At 42.7% G+C, this 15,817-nt stretch overlaps 1 protein-coding gene across 4 annotated transcripts in view; it reads left to right on the top strand.

The window, feature by feature from the left end:
* EXD2 (exonuclease 3'-5' domain containing 2) overlaps positions 1-14,964 on the top strand; it is a 52,153-nt gene extending 37,189 nt beyond the window's left edge. For all 4 annotated transcript variants that reach the window (XM_025295298.3, XM_006056158.4, XM_006056157.4 and 1 more), the window contains 5 exons: positions 5,234-5,565; positions 6,725-6,831; positions 7,087-7,222; positions 8,316-8,672; positions 11,013-14,964. In XM_025295298.3, the coding sequence (XP_025151083.2) occupies positions 5,234-5,565; positions 6,725-6,831; positions 7,087-7,222; positions 8,316-8,672; positions 11,013-11,229 (1,149 nt within the window). In that variant the 3' untranslated portion in view covers positions 11,230-14,964. The remainder of the gene's footprint in view (positions 1-5,233; positions 5,566-6,724; positions 6,832-7,086; positions 7,223-8,315; positions 8,673-11,012) is intronic.
* Positions 14,965-15,817: the final 853 nt, after the last annotated feature.

Genomic DNA, 15,817 nt, shown 5'->3' with positions numbered 1-15,817 from the left:
TTTAAAATTGCATGCATATATTACTCTTTCCTTTTCTACATATTATCTTCTCACTTCTTGCTGTGGAAATCGTGATTTAGTGCTCTTGCAATTCCTGTATCCCCAGATACTTATTCCCTCCCCATGCTCCCAATAGAGGTAAATCGTCATTTTTATCAGATTAATATCTACTTATATTGATATTATTTATAGCTGCTCCACATAGTCAATTGCAGTTAAGTATTTTTCTTATACAACTCTTTGATTTCCCAGGAGTAGTAATTTATATTTTCATTTGCTTAGTTTTCTGTATACCTGTTAACTATGTCTACTCCAGACTCTCCTCTCTGCTGGTTCAGACACAGTCGGGTAACTTAGTCATTTAAGTTTCCCTTGGAGCTAGCCCTCGTGGAGGCCTTGGTCTTCCTGTTGCTTTCAGGACCGGTTGCTCTGTAGCCCTGCCTGCCAGACTCTCATCCTCTCTGTGTTTACCGTCAGAGTGGGAATTCTCATCACCTCTCTGCTATAGCAGGTCCTCTGTTTTACAAATCTTGTCTTTTTACTTTCTTGTCCTGGTGGAGTACATTGAAAATAGCTTCCTGAGAAAAGGAGAATGAGAAGTTAATTTATGACACCCTGCACGTCTGAAAAGATACTTGTTTCCTCTCTGTTAACTGATACTTTGGCTGAGGATAGCATTTTAGGGTGGAAATCATTTTCCTTCAGAACTTTGAAGACAGTGCTTCTTGTAGCTTCCAGTGTTGATGTTGAGTATGTGACTTGTGTTTCTTTCTGGAAAATCTTCTTTATTCTTAGTTTTTAAATTCATGATGATATACATTAGTGTGAGACATTTTCCCCTATAGTCTTAGAATTCAGTGGACCCTTTCCATCTGGAAGCTCATGTCTTTCAGTTCAGGGAATCATTCTCATAACATTTCTTAGGAAATTTCCCTTTCTTTTGTTTCTAGAATTCGTATTGTATATATATTGGATCCCTTGAATTAATCTTCTCATTGTCTTAGTAAAATGTTTTCTCTTTGATTTTCCATCTCTATATTTTTTATCTTCTGGGAAATTTCAAGTTTATCTTTCAATATGTCACTCAAATTTTTAATTATCCCTATTGTTATAAGAGCTCCTGGTCTTCTCTGAATATTCACCTTTAAAATAACTTTTCATTTTTGTTTAATAATATCTTCTATTATCTTAGAGTATTGAAGGTTCTGAAGTTTTTTTTTTTCCTTCCTGAATTGCCTCCTTTTCCTCTGAATTTCTAATTTTAAATGTTTGATTTGGTCTTTGTCTTTCATGTTAAAGATTTTTTTTGAAATGTTTAGATCCTTGCGTATCCATTTTTATTTATGAAGGAGACATTAAAGCACCAATCAAATCTACTGGCCAATTGAATCAAGTGCCAATTGATGAATGAATAATAAAATACAGTATATCCATACAGTAGAATATTATTCAACAGTTAAAAGGGTACATGCTACAACATGGATGAGTCTTGAAAACATTATGCTAAAAAGTGAAAGAAGCCAGTTGCACAAGATCACATATTGTATGAGTCCATTTATATGAAGTGTTCAGAGCAGGCAGATCTGTAGAGACAGAAAACAAATTGGTGGTTGCTTAGAACTGGAAGAAGTAGGGGATGACTGCTAAAGGATATAAGAATTTTTATTGGGCTGATGAAAATGTTCTAAAATTGATATGATGAAGGTTGCACAATTCTGTAAATATACAAAAAATCCTGAGTCATGCAGCATCTCTAAAAGACATATTTGGGACAGTTGGAGACATTAGAATGCAACCGTGTATTATTGTATTTTGTCAGTGTTAAAGTTCTTGGGTGTGACAGTGGTGTGATTATGTAGGAGAATGTCCTTGTTCTTAGAAGATATGCACTAAAGTATTTAAGGATGAAGTATCATAGTAGCTGCAACTTAATATGGAAATGTGTTCAGCCAGAAGAGAAGTATTTGGTGTATGTGTATAAAGAGAGAAAGCACATGTTGGCAGTTGTGAATGTCAGTTGCCATTCTTTTCTGTAGGTTTGAAACTTTCAAAATAAAACACTGGGGAGAAAAGGTTAATTGCCACCAAATTTGAAACCAGATTTGTGATCCATATTATTATGAAAATTGAGAATTTCCAGAGACTCTTATTCATTCAAAATGTTTATTGTTTTTTTTTTAATTATAAGCATAATGACATTTAAAGAAATGGAATGAGAGCATAGCACATATGGCCAAATTTTTTTGATTAGTGGGTTTTATTATCAGTAACTATAAATTATAATCAAATGTCAGTAACTGTAAGACTTTTCTCTCAGGCCACTCAGTTTTTCCAGACATGAATCTTCTAGTCTTCTACCCAAGAAGTATAAGCCCACAGCCTATATTCTGGTAGCTGAGTGGAAGAGGTGGTGCTGGTTATCTCATTACTTAATATGTAGATTTTCCCATAATCCCTCTTTTGCCTGATGACACTTTGCCCCCAACCTCTGCCACCCCTGATATTACTAGGTTCAGATCCTCTGTGATTTAGCCACTATGTAACGTACACCTGTCAAAACCCAAACTCTGTACACTGAGTAAAACAAAGCAGTAATATGAGTTTATTGCAGTAACTCATGTGACCTGGTACTTCGTTTTTTTAAATTGCTAAATAATACTTCATTGTATGGATAGACCACATTTTGTTTATTCGTTCATCATTTGGTAGAGTTTTGAGTTGCTTTCCTTTTTTTAGGCTGTTATGAATAACGCCACTCTGAATATCTGTGTATAAGTTTTTATGTGGACATACATCTTCAGTTCTCTTGGGTAAATAACCTACAATGGAATTGCTGAGTCATATGGTAACTTTATGTTTAACTGTTTGAGGAATTGCCAAACTATTTTCCAAAGTAACTGTATCATTTTATAGTCCCACCAGCAATGTATGAGGGTTCCAATTTTCCATATTGTGTTTGATTTGGTTTTAATTTATATTTCCCTAGTGACCAATGATGCTGAGCATCTTTCATGTGCTTATTGGCTAATGTTATATCTTCTTTGGAGAAATGTCTATTCAGATCCTTTGCTCACATTTTAATTGTGTTGTTTGTTTTTAAATTGTTGAGTTTTAACAGATCAATGTGTGTGTATGCATACATATTCTTTATATATTCTGGATGCTAATCTCTTATCAGATATATAATTTATAAATACTTTCTCCCATTTTCTGCAAATTTTCCTTTCATTTACTTGATGGGATCATCTGAAGCATGAAAGTTTTAATTTCGATGAGGTCCAGTTATCCATTTTTTCTTTTATTCCTGATGCCTTTGCTGTCATATCTAAGAAATTGTTGCCTGACCTAAAGTCATGAACACTTACTCTTATGTTTTCTTTGAAGAATCATATGTGTTAGCTCTTACACCTAGGTTCATAATTCATTTTGAGTTAATTTTTGTGTGATGTCTGAAGTAGGAGTCCAAATTTGTCCTTTTGCATGTAGATACCCAGCTATTCCAGCACTGTTTGTTGAAAGTGCATTGGATTCCTTATCATTTGAAAACAATTTGTTAAAAAAGTACTGTTCACTCTTCACATTCAAACACCTTCTTTTCCAAGACTGCTTGCTGACAGATATGTAGATGGTTGAGTCTATGTGGAAAATTTTATCCAAATTTCTTTTTCTAGTATTCTATTTTTTTTTGTTGTTCTAAAAGTACACACAGAAAAAAGATCCATACTAATAGTGTTATCTGCCAGGCTTGATTATTAAAGGTGAATTAAAGGAATTTTAATTAAAGTCCTTACATGCTTTGTTCAGTTCAGTTCAGTTCAGTTCAGTCGCTCAGTCCTGCTCGACTCTTTGCGACACCATGAATCACGGAACGCCAGGCCTCCCTGTCCATCACCAACTCCTGGAGTTCACTCAAACTTACATCCATCGAGTCGGTGATGGCATCCAGCCATCTCATCCTCTGTTGTCCCCTTCTCCTCCTGCCCCCAGTCCCTCCCAGCATCAGAGTCTTTTCCAATGAGTCAGCTCTTCGCAAAAGGTGGCCAAAGTACTGGAGTTTCAGCTTTAGCATCATTCCCTCCAAAGAAATCCCAGGGCTGATCTCCTTCAGAATGGACTGGTTGGATCTCCTTGTAGTCCACAGGACTCTCAAGAGTCTTCTCCAACACCACAGTTCAAAAGAATCAATTCTTTGGCACTCAGCTTTCTTCACAGTCCAGCTCTCACATCCATACATGACCACTGGAAAAACCATAGCCTCGACTAGACGGACCTTTGTTGGCAAAGTAATGTCTCTGCTTTTGAATATGCTATCTAGGTTGGTCATAACTTTCCTTCCAAGGAGTAAGCGTCTTTTAATTTCATGGCTGCAATCACCATCTGCAGTGATTTTGGAGCCCAAGAAAATAAAGTCTGACACTGTTTCCACTGTTTCCCCATCTATTTGCCATGAAGTGATGGGACCGGATGCCATGATCTTCGTTTTCTGAATGTTGAGTTTTAAGCCAACTTTTTCACTCTCCACTTTCACTTTCATCGAGAGGCTTTGCTAGGAGGAGCTATTAATAAAATTAATAGTTTTGACTACTTTTATTTATGACCAGCTTGCCTGTGTCTAGTTGCTTGAGAGAATGACTTACTATTGTTAAATACATAAATTCCAGAAATGGACCCTTGCGACTTTTGATCTGAGGTCCATGTTTGAAGCTGTTTTTCTTGTTTTATACATCGTATTGATATGTACAGCAGTTTGCTTCTGATCAGTAGTCACACAGGCCTCTTAATGAATCTTGGTGGTAGTTTTTCTAGATGATCACCATTTCTGAAGTGAAATTCATGTACTAGCTGTCAGACCTGTGATAAGTACCCTACCCCAAGCTGGAAGAAAATCTGTCCAGCAGGTTTGGGCAGATAGAAGATAGAATACATAGAAGATAGAAGACAGATAGCAGATAGAAGGAAACTTCACTGATTTATATAGATAGGACTTTCAAGCATGTAGAATAAGTCATTATTTTATCTGTGTTACATGAGGATTCATTATACCATTTGATTTATTTTTGTCTAGTTTTAATTTTTTTTGTAATGAAAAGGTTTTAAGGAGTAGATGGTGCCTGAGTAACTGTGCATCTTGAGTTAGAATCTGGAAGCGGTCTCTTGTCTTTGTGACTGACTTTGAACTTGCTCTCTCTGGTTCACCTTCTGGATTCTACTGATCTCTGACTTTTCTCTTCAGGTAATTTATGCTGCCAGGGATGCCCAGATTTCAGTGGCTCTCTTTCTCCATCTTCTTGGATACCCTTTCTCTAGGAATTCGACTCTAGAAGAAAACGATGACCACATTGTCTGGAGAAAAATCTTAGAGAAATGTCAGGATGTGGTAGATATCCCATTCCGAAGCAAAGGGCTTAGCCGATCAGGAGAAGAGGTTAATGGGGAAGCAACAGAATCTCAACAGAAGACAAGAAATAAGAAGTCGAAAGCTGATGGAATGATGCCAGGCAACCACCAAGGGAGAGACCCCAGAAAACATAAAAGAAAGCCCCTGGGAGTGGGCTATTCTGCCAGGTAACTGAGTTGTTCTGTGTCTGGTAGATTCAGTGGCCCAGCCTTCAGCAAAAGGCATGATGCTTTACCCTGGGTCTGGGAAGAAGGCTTGTGTGGAAAGGTGGCAGAGGCTCTCCAAGGATTTTTATTTTTCCTTTCTTTCAAGGACATTTGGAGCTAGCCTTTATTTGTGTACTTTTCCCTTTTACCCTTCCACTGTTTTATTTTTGAGCAGTGGAAGTGGAAATGAGGAGTGCTTAGCCTAGCTTTGTCACTGACCTCGATATAACCTTAGATCTGTATTTCTATTATAGATGAGAAAAGTGAAAGTGTAGTCACTAGGTTGTGAACCCTATGGACTGTAGCCCTCCAGGCCCCTCTGTCCATGGGATTCTCCAGGCAAGAATACTGAAGTGGGTTGCCATTCTGTTCTCCAAGGGATCTTCCTGACCCAGGGATTGAACCTGGATCCTCCGCATTGCAGGCAGATTCTTTACCATCTGAGCCACCAGGGGGTATAATTATTATTCCTTGCTTGCTTCAGGAGAGCAAAGTAACATGAAGTGCCTCAGACTTTTCAGGAGAAATGCGTCATCCGATTTCTTAACTCATTTGGTATTTGATTATTTAGAATGGTATCCAGGCCCTAAACTTATGTTATTCTCTAGTCAATGAGAATTTTCCTGTACAGCTTATGTCTCTATTGCAGAATGATGACTAATAAATACTTTGGAGTGGAAGTTTGGTTTCTCTAAGCAAAATGCCTTTAGGAATTGGATGATTAGATTGAAGCGAGTATTGCGTATGGGCCAGAAATAAATCCACAAGGCATTCATCATTTTAGCTTGAATTTTAATTGACTTGGTTTAATCAAGGGATTACAGGGAAGTTTCTTCATGTTCTGTTCCTGCTTGCTTTCATGGTAGAACCATGTAAACACTAATTTCCCAATCTATAAATATAAAAACTAATGGTATAAACTAATTCACTTTATTCTCTCTTTCCTAGCCCATTGTAGATGGAGGAATAAACATGGTTTCTCACCATGTTTTTTTTCCCCCCCATAAATGTAATGTATGACCCTATGAATGGCTTGGGTCACTCAGAATATAGGAAGGTAGCTGATACCTTGATCAATAGTTTGCTCCAAATTTTAGATTTCTCTCTCCCTTCCCCCTAGAAAATCACCTCTGTACGATAACTGCTTTCTCCACGCTCCAGATGGACAGCCCCTCTGCACTTGTGATCGAAGAAAAGCTCAGTGGTACCTGGACAAAGGCATCGGAGGTTTGAGATTCAGCCATCATACTTGATTTATAATTGGGGGCATGTGGGTACTGACTGGAGTGGGGCTGAGATAAGGGAGGGGGTTGCGATGCATAGAAGGCAGAGAGCCCTAGAGACACGTGGGATGGAGCTGTTCAAAGCCCAGAAATAGTGATCTCTGCCCAGAATACAGCAGAGAACCACTGAGGTGGTGCTTCTTCCTGGGGGAGAGGTGGGTGGGCGGTCATGCTCTAACGCTGCCTCTTTACTCTTAAGAGCTGGTGAGTGAAGAGCCTTTTGTGGTCAAGCTGCAGTTTGAACCTGCGGGCAGACCAGAATCCCCGGGAGACTACTACTTGATGGTTAAAGAGAATCTGTGTGTGGTGTGTGGCAAGAAAGACTCGTACATTCGGTAAGTGTCCAGCAGGGTGGGGCTGCCCTCTTGTCTGCCTCTGATGGAAGTTGCCCTTCAAGCCACATGCAGGGCCCTCGGCGGGCTTGGTTGAGGCTGCCCCTTTGGCTTAGAGACTTGTCCCCAGGGGGCATCCCAGTGTCCCTGAGAGCTTCGACACTCTGCCTGGCCTTGCCTGCCACGACCCCCTGCCCCCCACCGGAGCCAGTTTTTGGTTTTCAGAATGAAACACTCTTGTCAAAACAGTTTGCCATGAAGAGAGTCGTTCCTTTTTGCTCATGAAGGAACGGAGACCAGTTCCTTCAGAAGCTGCCTTTGTGTGTCCTTGAGATCCTCCCCTGAGTGGCTCACAGGCTTTGTGACCCTGGGTACATCAGTATCCAGGTGACCTGAAGGCACCCTCTGGAATAGTCTGAGATTATTCTGCGTCAAGGTCCCCAGGCAATGAAGGTGACGTTACCACTAGGCCCGGGTACGCAGACACCTGGGCTTTCTCCCTGGCTACTGAGGAGTGGTAACTCACTTGGCTCCTATCTCTCCTTGCAAAGTGAGACAAACAGTTGTGGCGGCCAGGAGTCTTCCCTGAGAGCTTAGTTCTCCTTAGAAGACAGTGATGGACTTCGATGAATAACCAGGGAAATAATTTGAGAGTAAAGGATTCTTCAGATGAAGGACACGGGCTCTGCTTCCAAAATTTCGGGAGTAGCGGTTACCTGCTGCGTGCTTTGAGAGAGTTATTTTCCAGATGTTAAAGGCCATTAGAATTTCTTTTCATTTCTCAGATACTTTTCCGTTGGGGAGCACAGCCTTCCTAGAGGTGGCTATTAGCCTCTTCCTACCCCTGGCTTGCCAGAGGAGTTGGGGAGCCGGTGGTCTGCACTCACTTCAAGGAGAGGGGGACCCAAGGGCCGTAGGCAGGTGGGCGGAGACTGGAATAGGTAGTCGGGCCTTTATGTCATGGCTGTTGGGTTGCGGGGCCCCAGCTCCTCAGTTGTGTTTAGGCCCAGATCAGAATCCCAGTGGGGCACCTGCCGACTCCGTGCTCGGTCTGTGTCGTCGGCTAATGCGCGCTGCCTTGTGCCGGCTCCCTTAGGAAGAACGTGATCCCACACGAGTACCGGAAGCACTTCCCCATCGAGATGAAGGACCACAACTCCCACGATGTGCTGCTGCTCTGCACCTCCTGCCACGCCATCTCCAACTACTACGACAACCACCTGAAGCAGCAGCTGGCCAGGGAGTTCCAGGCCCCCATTGGCTCCGAGGAGGGCTTGCGCCTGTTGGAGGATCCTGAGCGCCGGCAGGTGCGTTCGGGGGCCAGGGCCCTGCTCAACGCCGAGAGCCTGCCTGCGCACCGGAAGGAGGAGCTGCTGCAGGCGCTGCGAGAGTTTTACCGCACAGACACGGTCACGGAGGAGATGCTTCAGGAGGCAGCCAGCCTGGAGACCAGGTATGGTCTGCGGTCCTGCTCAGAGGGGAGTGAGGACTGGTCTAGAGTCTTTACGCCAGCTGCTCGGTTTGAGTGCCTGTAGGGCAGAAGCAGGTGCCCTGCGGCAGCCTCGGGCTCACCCCACTGAGTCTGTGTGGCTCAAGATAACCAAGCACGTGGGACAGAGCAATCTGTTTGCTGATTAACTTTCTAGAGGAGACTTGCCTTCTGTCCTTGACCTTTTAAGATCATATCCATATGTCCAGCCATTTTCATAATGAGCAGGAGAGTTCAAAGGCACTGGAGTTGAACCTTATGCATTCTCTGCAGAAGGAAATCTTCTGGTCAGCACATAAGAGGAAAATCAGAGTTAAGAAATACCCCTCCAGTCTCTGGAGTCGCCTGTGAAGTACAGTGTGTGTGGTTTTGCATCTTTTCCCGTATCCAAGTTGGTGGGAATTGAGACACAAGGGTTCATGTTTCTTGTCTCTAACCTACCCTCCAGGGTATTGGCCTGCTGAATGGCATGTTGGCCAGGATTGCTGTTAGTATTTAAATTACTTTTTACGTTTTTGCTTCCTTGCTTGCTTTCTCTCTCTTTCCCCCTGAGTACCTGGTCGAATTCATTGAATTCATATCATTTAATTCAGTGTCCATAGATGAGAGGCATTTTATAGTCCTGAGAAATGAATGGCAACATGGCCCAGATGATTTAAACTCTGGGCTGCCTATTATAGTTTGCTTCCCAACTTCTCAGTTCTTTCCAGGGATTGAAGTAATTGATAAGTTCACAAATCCTGATAGTGCTGCTGGTTGCCTATAGTGTTTTGTTATTTTTAAAAAATACCCCCATAAACTTAATTATAGCAACAAATATTTATTGAACAAATTTTTATAGATATGCTAATCTATTTAGCCCAATTAATAAACTATATATTAATTGCCTTAATTATTTCTTATAACAACCCTGTGAGGTAGGATTTAGATTTCTTATTGGTTTCTGGTAACATCATATCCTGTATTTTTTTAAATCTTTCAAGATTTAAAAATTATTCTTAAGACTATTTGCTAAACTTTATTTTAGATACCTCAAAATTAAGGTTAAGGTTATATTACAAATTAAGGAGACAGGCTCCTTTAACCAGTTCCCAAATGTATTTCTTAAAACAGCTACATTTCCCCTTTCGGTGACCAGCCTATCTAGTAAATTCATCTTGCTGCCTTGGATGGGAGGGTGCTGGGCTTGGATGTCTAGGACCAAGAAGAACAGCTGTTTGGGGGAAGTTAGGCAAGTTAATGGTATACTTGTGAGCTAAATAAGAAAATGCCCCGCAAATACCCGGAGGGCACGAACAGGCTTGACAGGGAGGATTGAGAGTGGGGTGTGGACACAGGGAGAGGAACTGAATCCCAGACAGGGAAAGCCTTTCATTCACAGGAGCTGGCGGCACTGTTCACAAGGCATCTTAGTGAGAAAGGAGTCAGGGCTTCATCTTCTCATTAAACACCACGAGCTGTGCAACTGAGCAACCACGGTAGCATTTCGTTGTGACCAAAACACGTCTTGTGGATGTGGTTTGGCATTTCTTTGTATGAGAATGAAGGCACCAAAGAAATATGTCGCCTTTATTTTACATTCAGGTATTACACTGTGATGAAAACCCGGAACACGTGGGCTGATTGAAGAGCTCATATAAAGACTAAGTATCGATCAGAATGAGTAGCTTAAAAGAAGGGTGAGGGACTTCCGTGGTGGTCCAGTGGCTAAGACTGCGCTCCCAGTGCAGGGGCCCAGGTTCTTTCCCTGGATCTGATAGAAGTAGATCTGAACCCGAGTCTCCTGCACTGCAGATGGATCCTTCACCATCTAAGCCACCAGGGAAGCCCTAGATCCCTTAGGCCGCAGCTAAAGATTCCGCATACTGCAATAAGATTGATGATCCTCTGTGCTGCAACTAAGACTCAGCGCAGTCAAATAAATAAATATTAAAAAAAAAAAGAAGGGTGAGCCGATAGGAAGGAAACCCTTGAGTAAATGAAAGACCTCTGTTCTCCACCCATCATCCACTAGGCAGTGGGTCCCCGCTAGTAGGGTTGAGCATTGTGCAGTGGCCTTCCCATAAGTATAGCTCAGAATCCCCAGATGCCTTCTCTGGGATTGATTGTGCTTAGTATGTTCGAACTATTTTTAAAAGTCAGATATGGGAAAGATGGTTTTAAAAGCATCAAAGTAGCCACCTCTCAGGAGTCCACAGCCTCTCTGTGTACCCCATGGCAGCCCCTTGGCCCACAGCACCTGGAGCCGTTGAGATGCTGTCCTGTGCTTGCTTTCCTCAGACCCTGTCCTTCGTATCTTGGCAGGATTTCCAATGAAAACTACGTTCCTCACGGGCTGAAGGTGGTGCAGCACCACACGCAGGGCGGGCTGCGCTCCCTCATGCAGCTGGAGAGCCGCTGGCGGCAGCACTTCCTGGACTCCATGCAGCCCCGGCACCTGCCCCAGCAGTGGTCGGTGGACCACAACCATCAGAAGCTGCTCCGGAAGTACGGGGAGGACCTGCCCATCAAGCTGTCGTGATCGCCGCCTCCCTTCCGGGTTAGGACGCCTGGGGAGCTGGAGCCGGGGGTGCCCAGTCACCTCGTCCTGTTTTAATGTCATTGTCAGATTCTGGTGACACAACTCACAATACTAACCCGTCGTGACCATCCCAGGATGCTTCTGGTGGAGCAAGGCTGTTGCTTTCAGGGGTGCTCCCGGTTTTGAATTTCAGCTGGGCAGAGTGAGAATTCTCTATTCCGCCCTTTTCTGGACAAACGGGAACCTTGGCCTTCATATTTTTCCCCTCTCCCTATAATGCTTTCCCTGTACAGGTGACACATGAAGGATTCTTCCTGAAGTGTCTGGTCAAGACTCTCAAGTTTTTAATATTTTTTTCTTCCCTGTCCAACATGTTGGTTTATCTCAGACAGGAGCTGTCAAGTATTTCAATCCCATCTGGTTAGGAGGGAGAAAAAAATGTTCTTCTAGAGGTTGGAGAGGTGGAAAGGGGTTGGATTCATATTCCCAGTTCAGCCTCATGATTAGAAGTTCTTTGGCTTGATGCTGTGCTGGACCTCACCTGGATGGGGATCCGGCCCAGCTGGGCTGCTTCGGTTTATTACACATCCTTGAAAATGCTCCCCTTTACTCGTTCAGGACCAAGGCAGCAGCTTCCTGCCATGTGTTTTCACCCTAGCCCTGGAGGGGATTCTTTTCGGAAGGAGGCCTGGGTGGGCTACAGAGAAGCACGAGCACCATCTCCCTAGAGAACTTGGATGATTTGCTCAGCTTTTGGCTGTTTGTTGAAATCCTGCCCAGAACATCAAGGTTTTTAGCATAATCCCTTTCTGAGAGGAAGATTATCTTTTCTCAGAATCAGTATCTGGTCCCATCAGTGTTCTGTGTTCTGTCAGATTTGCAATACTGACCTCTTTTAAGCTCTTTAATTCTCTCGCAGAGCCATTTGGTCAGGTTGCAGTGAGAGGATTTCTCCATCTCCCATCTTGCCTGGGACACTGGGATTAATTAATCCATTTTGATGTTCAAAACGGTGGTGTTTCTCATCTTTCTAAATGTGAGGCCACCACTTTGAGCATGAAATCAACTTATTAGTGATTAGGATCTTTTTTTAAAGTATAAGGAAAACTTTCTTACCTTACAAGATTTTAACAAGCTTTAAAAAAAATTTTTACGGCCATAATTCAACAGGAACTCTGTTTTGGAACTGTGCCTGAGTTGGCGATGGCTGCTCTAACATTGATAAGTAAAACAACTTCTAAGCACAAAGTTCATGAATTGTAAATGTAAAACTTTTTGCTTTATAACTTTGTAAAATCAGTGAATACTCTTGGGGAAGGAGATCTTTATCCTATAGGTCCCTGCTGTGTGGCAGCCCATGGTGTGTGCTAAGTCACTTAAGTCGTGTCTGACTCTGTGCGACCCTATGGACTATATAGCCTGCCGGGCACCTCTGACCGTGGGATTCTCCAAGCGAGAATGCTAGAGTGAGTTGCCATTCCTTTCTCCAGGGGATCTTCCCCACCCAGGAATCGAACCCACATCTCTTATGTCTAACCTGCATTGGCATGCAGGTTCTTTACCACTAGTGCCACGTGGGAAGCCCATGGTATGTATGCACAGACTCCCCTATCCCATCCCACCCCACCCCACCCCGCGGCCCACCCCACCCCACCCCACCTCCCACCCCCACCCCTAGCTTTGACCCCTGGACAGCAGCCCACCACACATGCACATCTTGCATTTTTTTCCTCTTCCCTTCCCACTCGCCCTCAAATAGGTGTTTTTGGGGTCTAAATCAAAAAGTCTTGAAAACAAATAGTACCAGCTTCTTTGGGGGCCCTGTGTTCAGCACACTAGGTTGTTATGGGGCTTTTACTGGACCGGGAAACGGATGGGCGGTCGTCGTAGTAGTCAGGCTTGCCACAAGGGGGCGCCTGTAGCTCTTGCTTTATAAGCATTCTTGAGAAATAAGTGGCTTTTATACCCGGTCCTTGGACATAACTCACGACTTACGTTTCAGATTGTGTATATCTGGTTTTGAGTCATTTTGATAAGTTTTATAAGAAAAACCTCTTTCTCTTAAGAGAGTAGGGCACTCCCTTTCTCCTTCCGTGTATCCTCACACTTAGAGGTGAGAATCATGTCCTAAGAGGTCGTTTAAGGAGCTGTGGTTGCTGCGGGTAGAAGGAATGGGTTCTCCAGTAGAGCTCCCTGCAGAGCTTAATATCACAGAGCCAGCAGCCAAGAAAGAGGAAAAATCTGGACTATGGCACACGCAATCTCTGTCCTTTTTAGAACACACTCTGTTTAGATTTGAATCTTTTCGTGTTTTTAAATCAACCTTGGACTTCAGCAGCCTAAGACTGACAATTGCTATCTCAAATGAGTCATTTTAGGGTAGGCATATTTTTAAATAATTTTTTTTCTGATATAAAAGTCATGTGTATGCTTGTTAGAGATGAATCTAAACAAAGAATGAAAATCCATCATCCCTCCATGTAGAACAAACCTAATCTCTGCAGGTATGTTTATGAATTTCCTTTCGGTATTTAAAAATGCATATATCGTGTGTAGTATTTAAACAGGCTTGAGAGTCATATATATAGCTTGGTATCGTATTTTTCCTTCATTTAACCTGGTATCATAAGTAATTTCTTATCTCTTTATATCTTTGAAAGTAGATTTCCAGTAACTCTACCTTACTCTATTATCCATGCCCACACTGTTGAAATTTGTGGTTGCTTTGGATCCTTTGTTAATATCAATGATGTATGCAATGAACTTTTTTGTGTGTAAATCTTTGACTGTAACTTTGCTAACTTATTTAGGTTAGAACCTTAGACATTGGATTGCAAGGAGGGGGAGGCACGTTGCTGGAGTGAGTACAAATTGATATCCGTTTTTAGGGCCTTCTGTGATGGGAACGTTTGCCTTTGACCCTTCCCCTCACGCCCTAGGGCATTCGCTGAGTTTCCCCCTCTGTGAGCAGCAGAGAGCAGACAGCGTCACAGCAGAGGCCCCTCTGGTGTGCCTGAGCATTACGATTACAGCCTCAGAGTCTTTTTTCTGCTTCCCTTCTGCTCCCATCCTTCCTTGCCTCATTCCTCCTTGCAGCAGTGATTTTTGGAAATACTGTTTGTTTTAAAAGAAAATTGTAAAAAAAATTAATTAAAAATAAAAAATTTTATTTTAAAATAAAGGTTATGGCCTTTCCCCCCCCCCCCCCCTACCGATAAACAAGCAATTACTGATTTGCCATCCTAAAGCGAACAAAGCACGATATTCAGGGATTTGTTTCCCTCTTAAGAGTGCAGCCATAAGTTACTTATTCTTATCCATGTCACAGACAGAGATCAGATGGCAAAATGTGTTCTGTTGAAATAAAGCCATTTTAATCCCTCATTTTAGACTCTCAGGAGCCCAGCAGACAGAAAGAGCTTTTGTTCAGCTTCCTATTCTAATGTTTGGGGCCCTAACATTTGACTCTTATTTAAATTCTTTATCTTACCTCTCTGAGTTTTTCATTCATTCATCTATTTTTTTTAAATTCATTATGTCTTATCCTCTAAGAGGTACCATAGTTTCTCAGTTTACTAGTTTGCTAATTATTACGTATTTTAAAAGGATTCTTCTTTCTGGTCTCGTCTTTTCTGTTCTTTACTTGGTCATTTTTAGAGTACCTCATCCCTCAGGAATGCAGTTGAGAATCAGTTTTTCTTGGATGAGATAAACTATAAGAGGGTGTAAGAATTATTCTTGTATTGTTTTTGTTTGTCACTAAATCATGTCTGATGTTTTTACCAGCCCCCATGGACTATAGCCGGGGCTCCCTAGGCATCGCTAGTGGTGAAGAGCCTGCCTCCCAGTGCAGGAGACTTAAGAGATGTAGGTTCAATCCCTTGGTTGGGAAGATCCCCTGGAGGAAGGCATGGCAACCCACTCCAATATTCTTACCAGAAGAATCCCATGGACAGAGGAGTCTAGTAGGCCACGGTCCATAGATTTCCAAGGAGTTGGACGCGAATGAAGCAACTTAGCAAGCGTGCATGGACTGTAGCCCTCCAGGCTCCTCTGTCCATGGGATTTCCCAGGCAAGAATACTGGAGTGTTTTGCCATTTCCTCCTCCAGGAGATGTTTTCCACCAAGGGATCGAACCCACATCTCCTGCAACGGTAGGATTCTTCACCACTGAGCCACCGGGGAAGCCCCAATTTTCATATAGTTGACTCTTGATTAAATAATGTAAAAATTATACATAATCCTCAAAATACTTTTTTTGGAACTGACTTACTCTTTTTAGGTATTCCTCAAGTTGCCCCCTCATGCTGGAGCCAAATACCTTCCATCTGTCCCCAGTCCTGGGGCAGTTTTGCATCAGGTGATGGAGCTGGACTGACATGCAGCCAAATGATCATTCCACTTGTTCAAAAGTACCTGTTCCACCCACTCTACCAGGGAAATGCCTTTGCCTGTGGCACCACGGCCCTTACTTAACTAGCAACATGTTATTTGGGGAAGTGGGAAGTACATTAGACCATTATTTCCTCCTCACTAGCCTTGTCCGTGTCCAGCTTGGTTGTTGGCACCCCCAGTCACCAAATGGGC

Source organism: Bubalus bubalis, chromosome 11, assembly GCF_019923935.1.
Source record: "Bubalus bubalis isolate 160015118507 breed Murrah chromosome 11, NDDB_SH_1, whole genome shotgun sequence".
NCBI lineage: Eukaryota > Metazoa > Chordata > Mammalia > Artiodactyla > Bovidae > Bubalus > Bubalus bubalis.
Note: the sequence above shows the minus strand (reverse complement) of the source record. Positions and strands in the feature narration are given on the sequence as shown.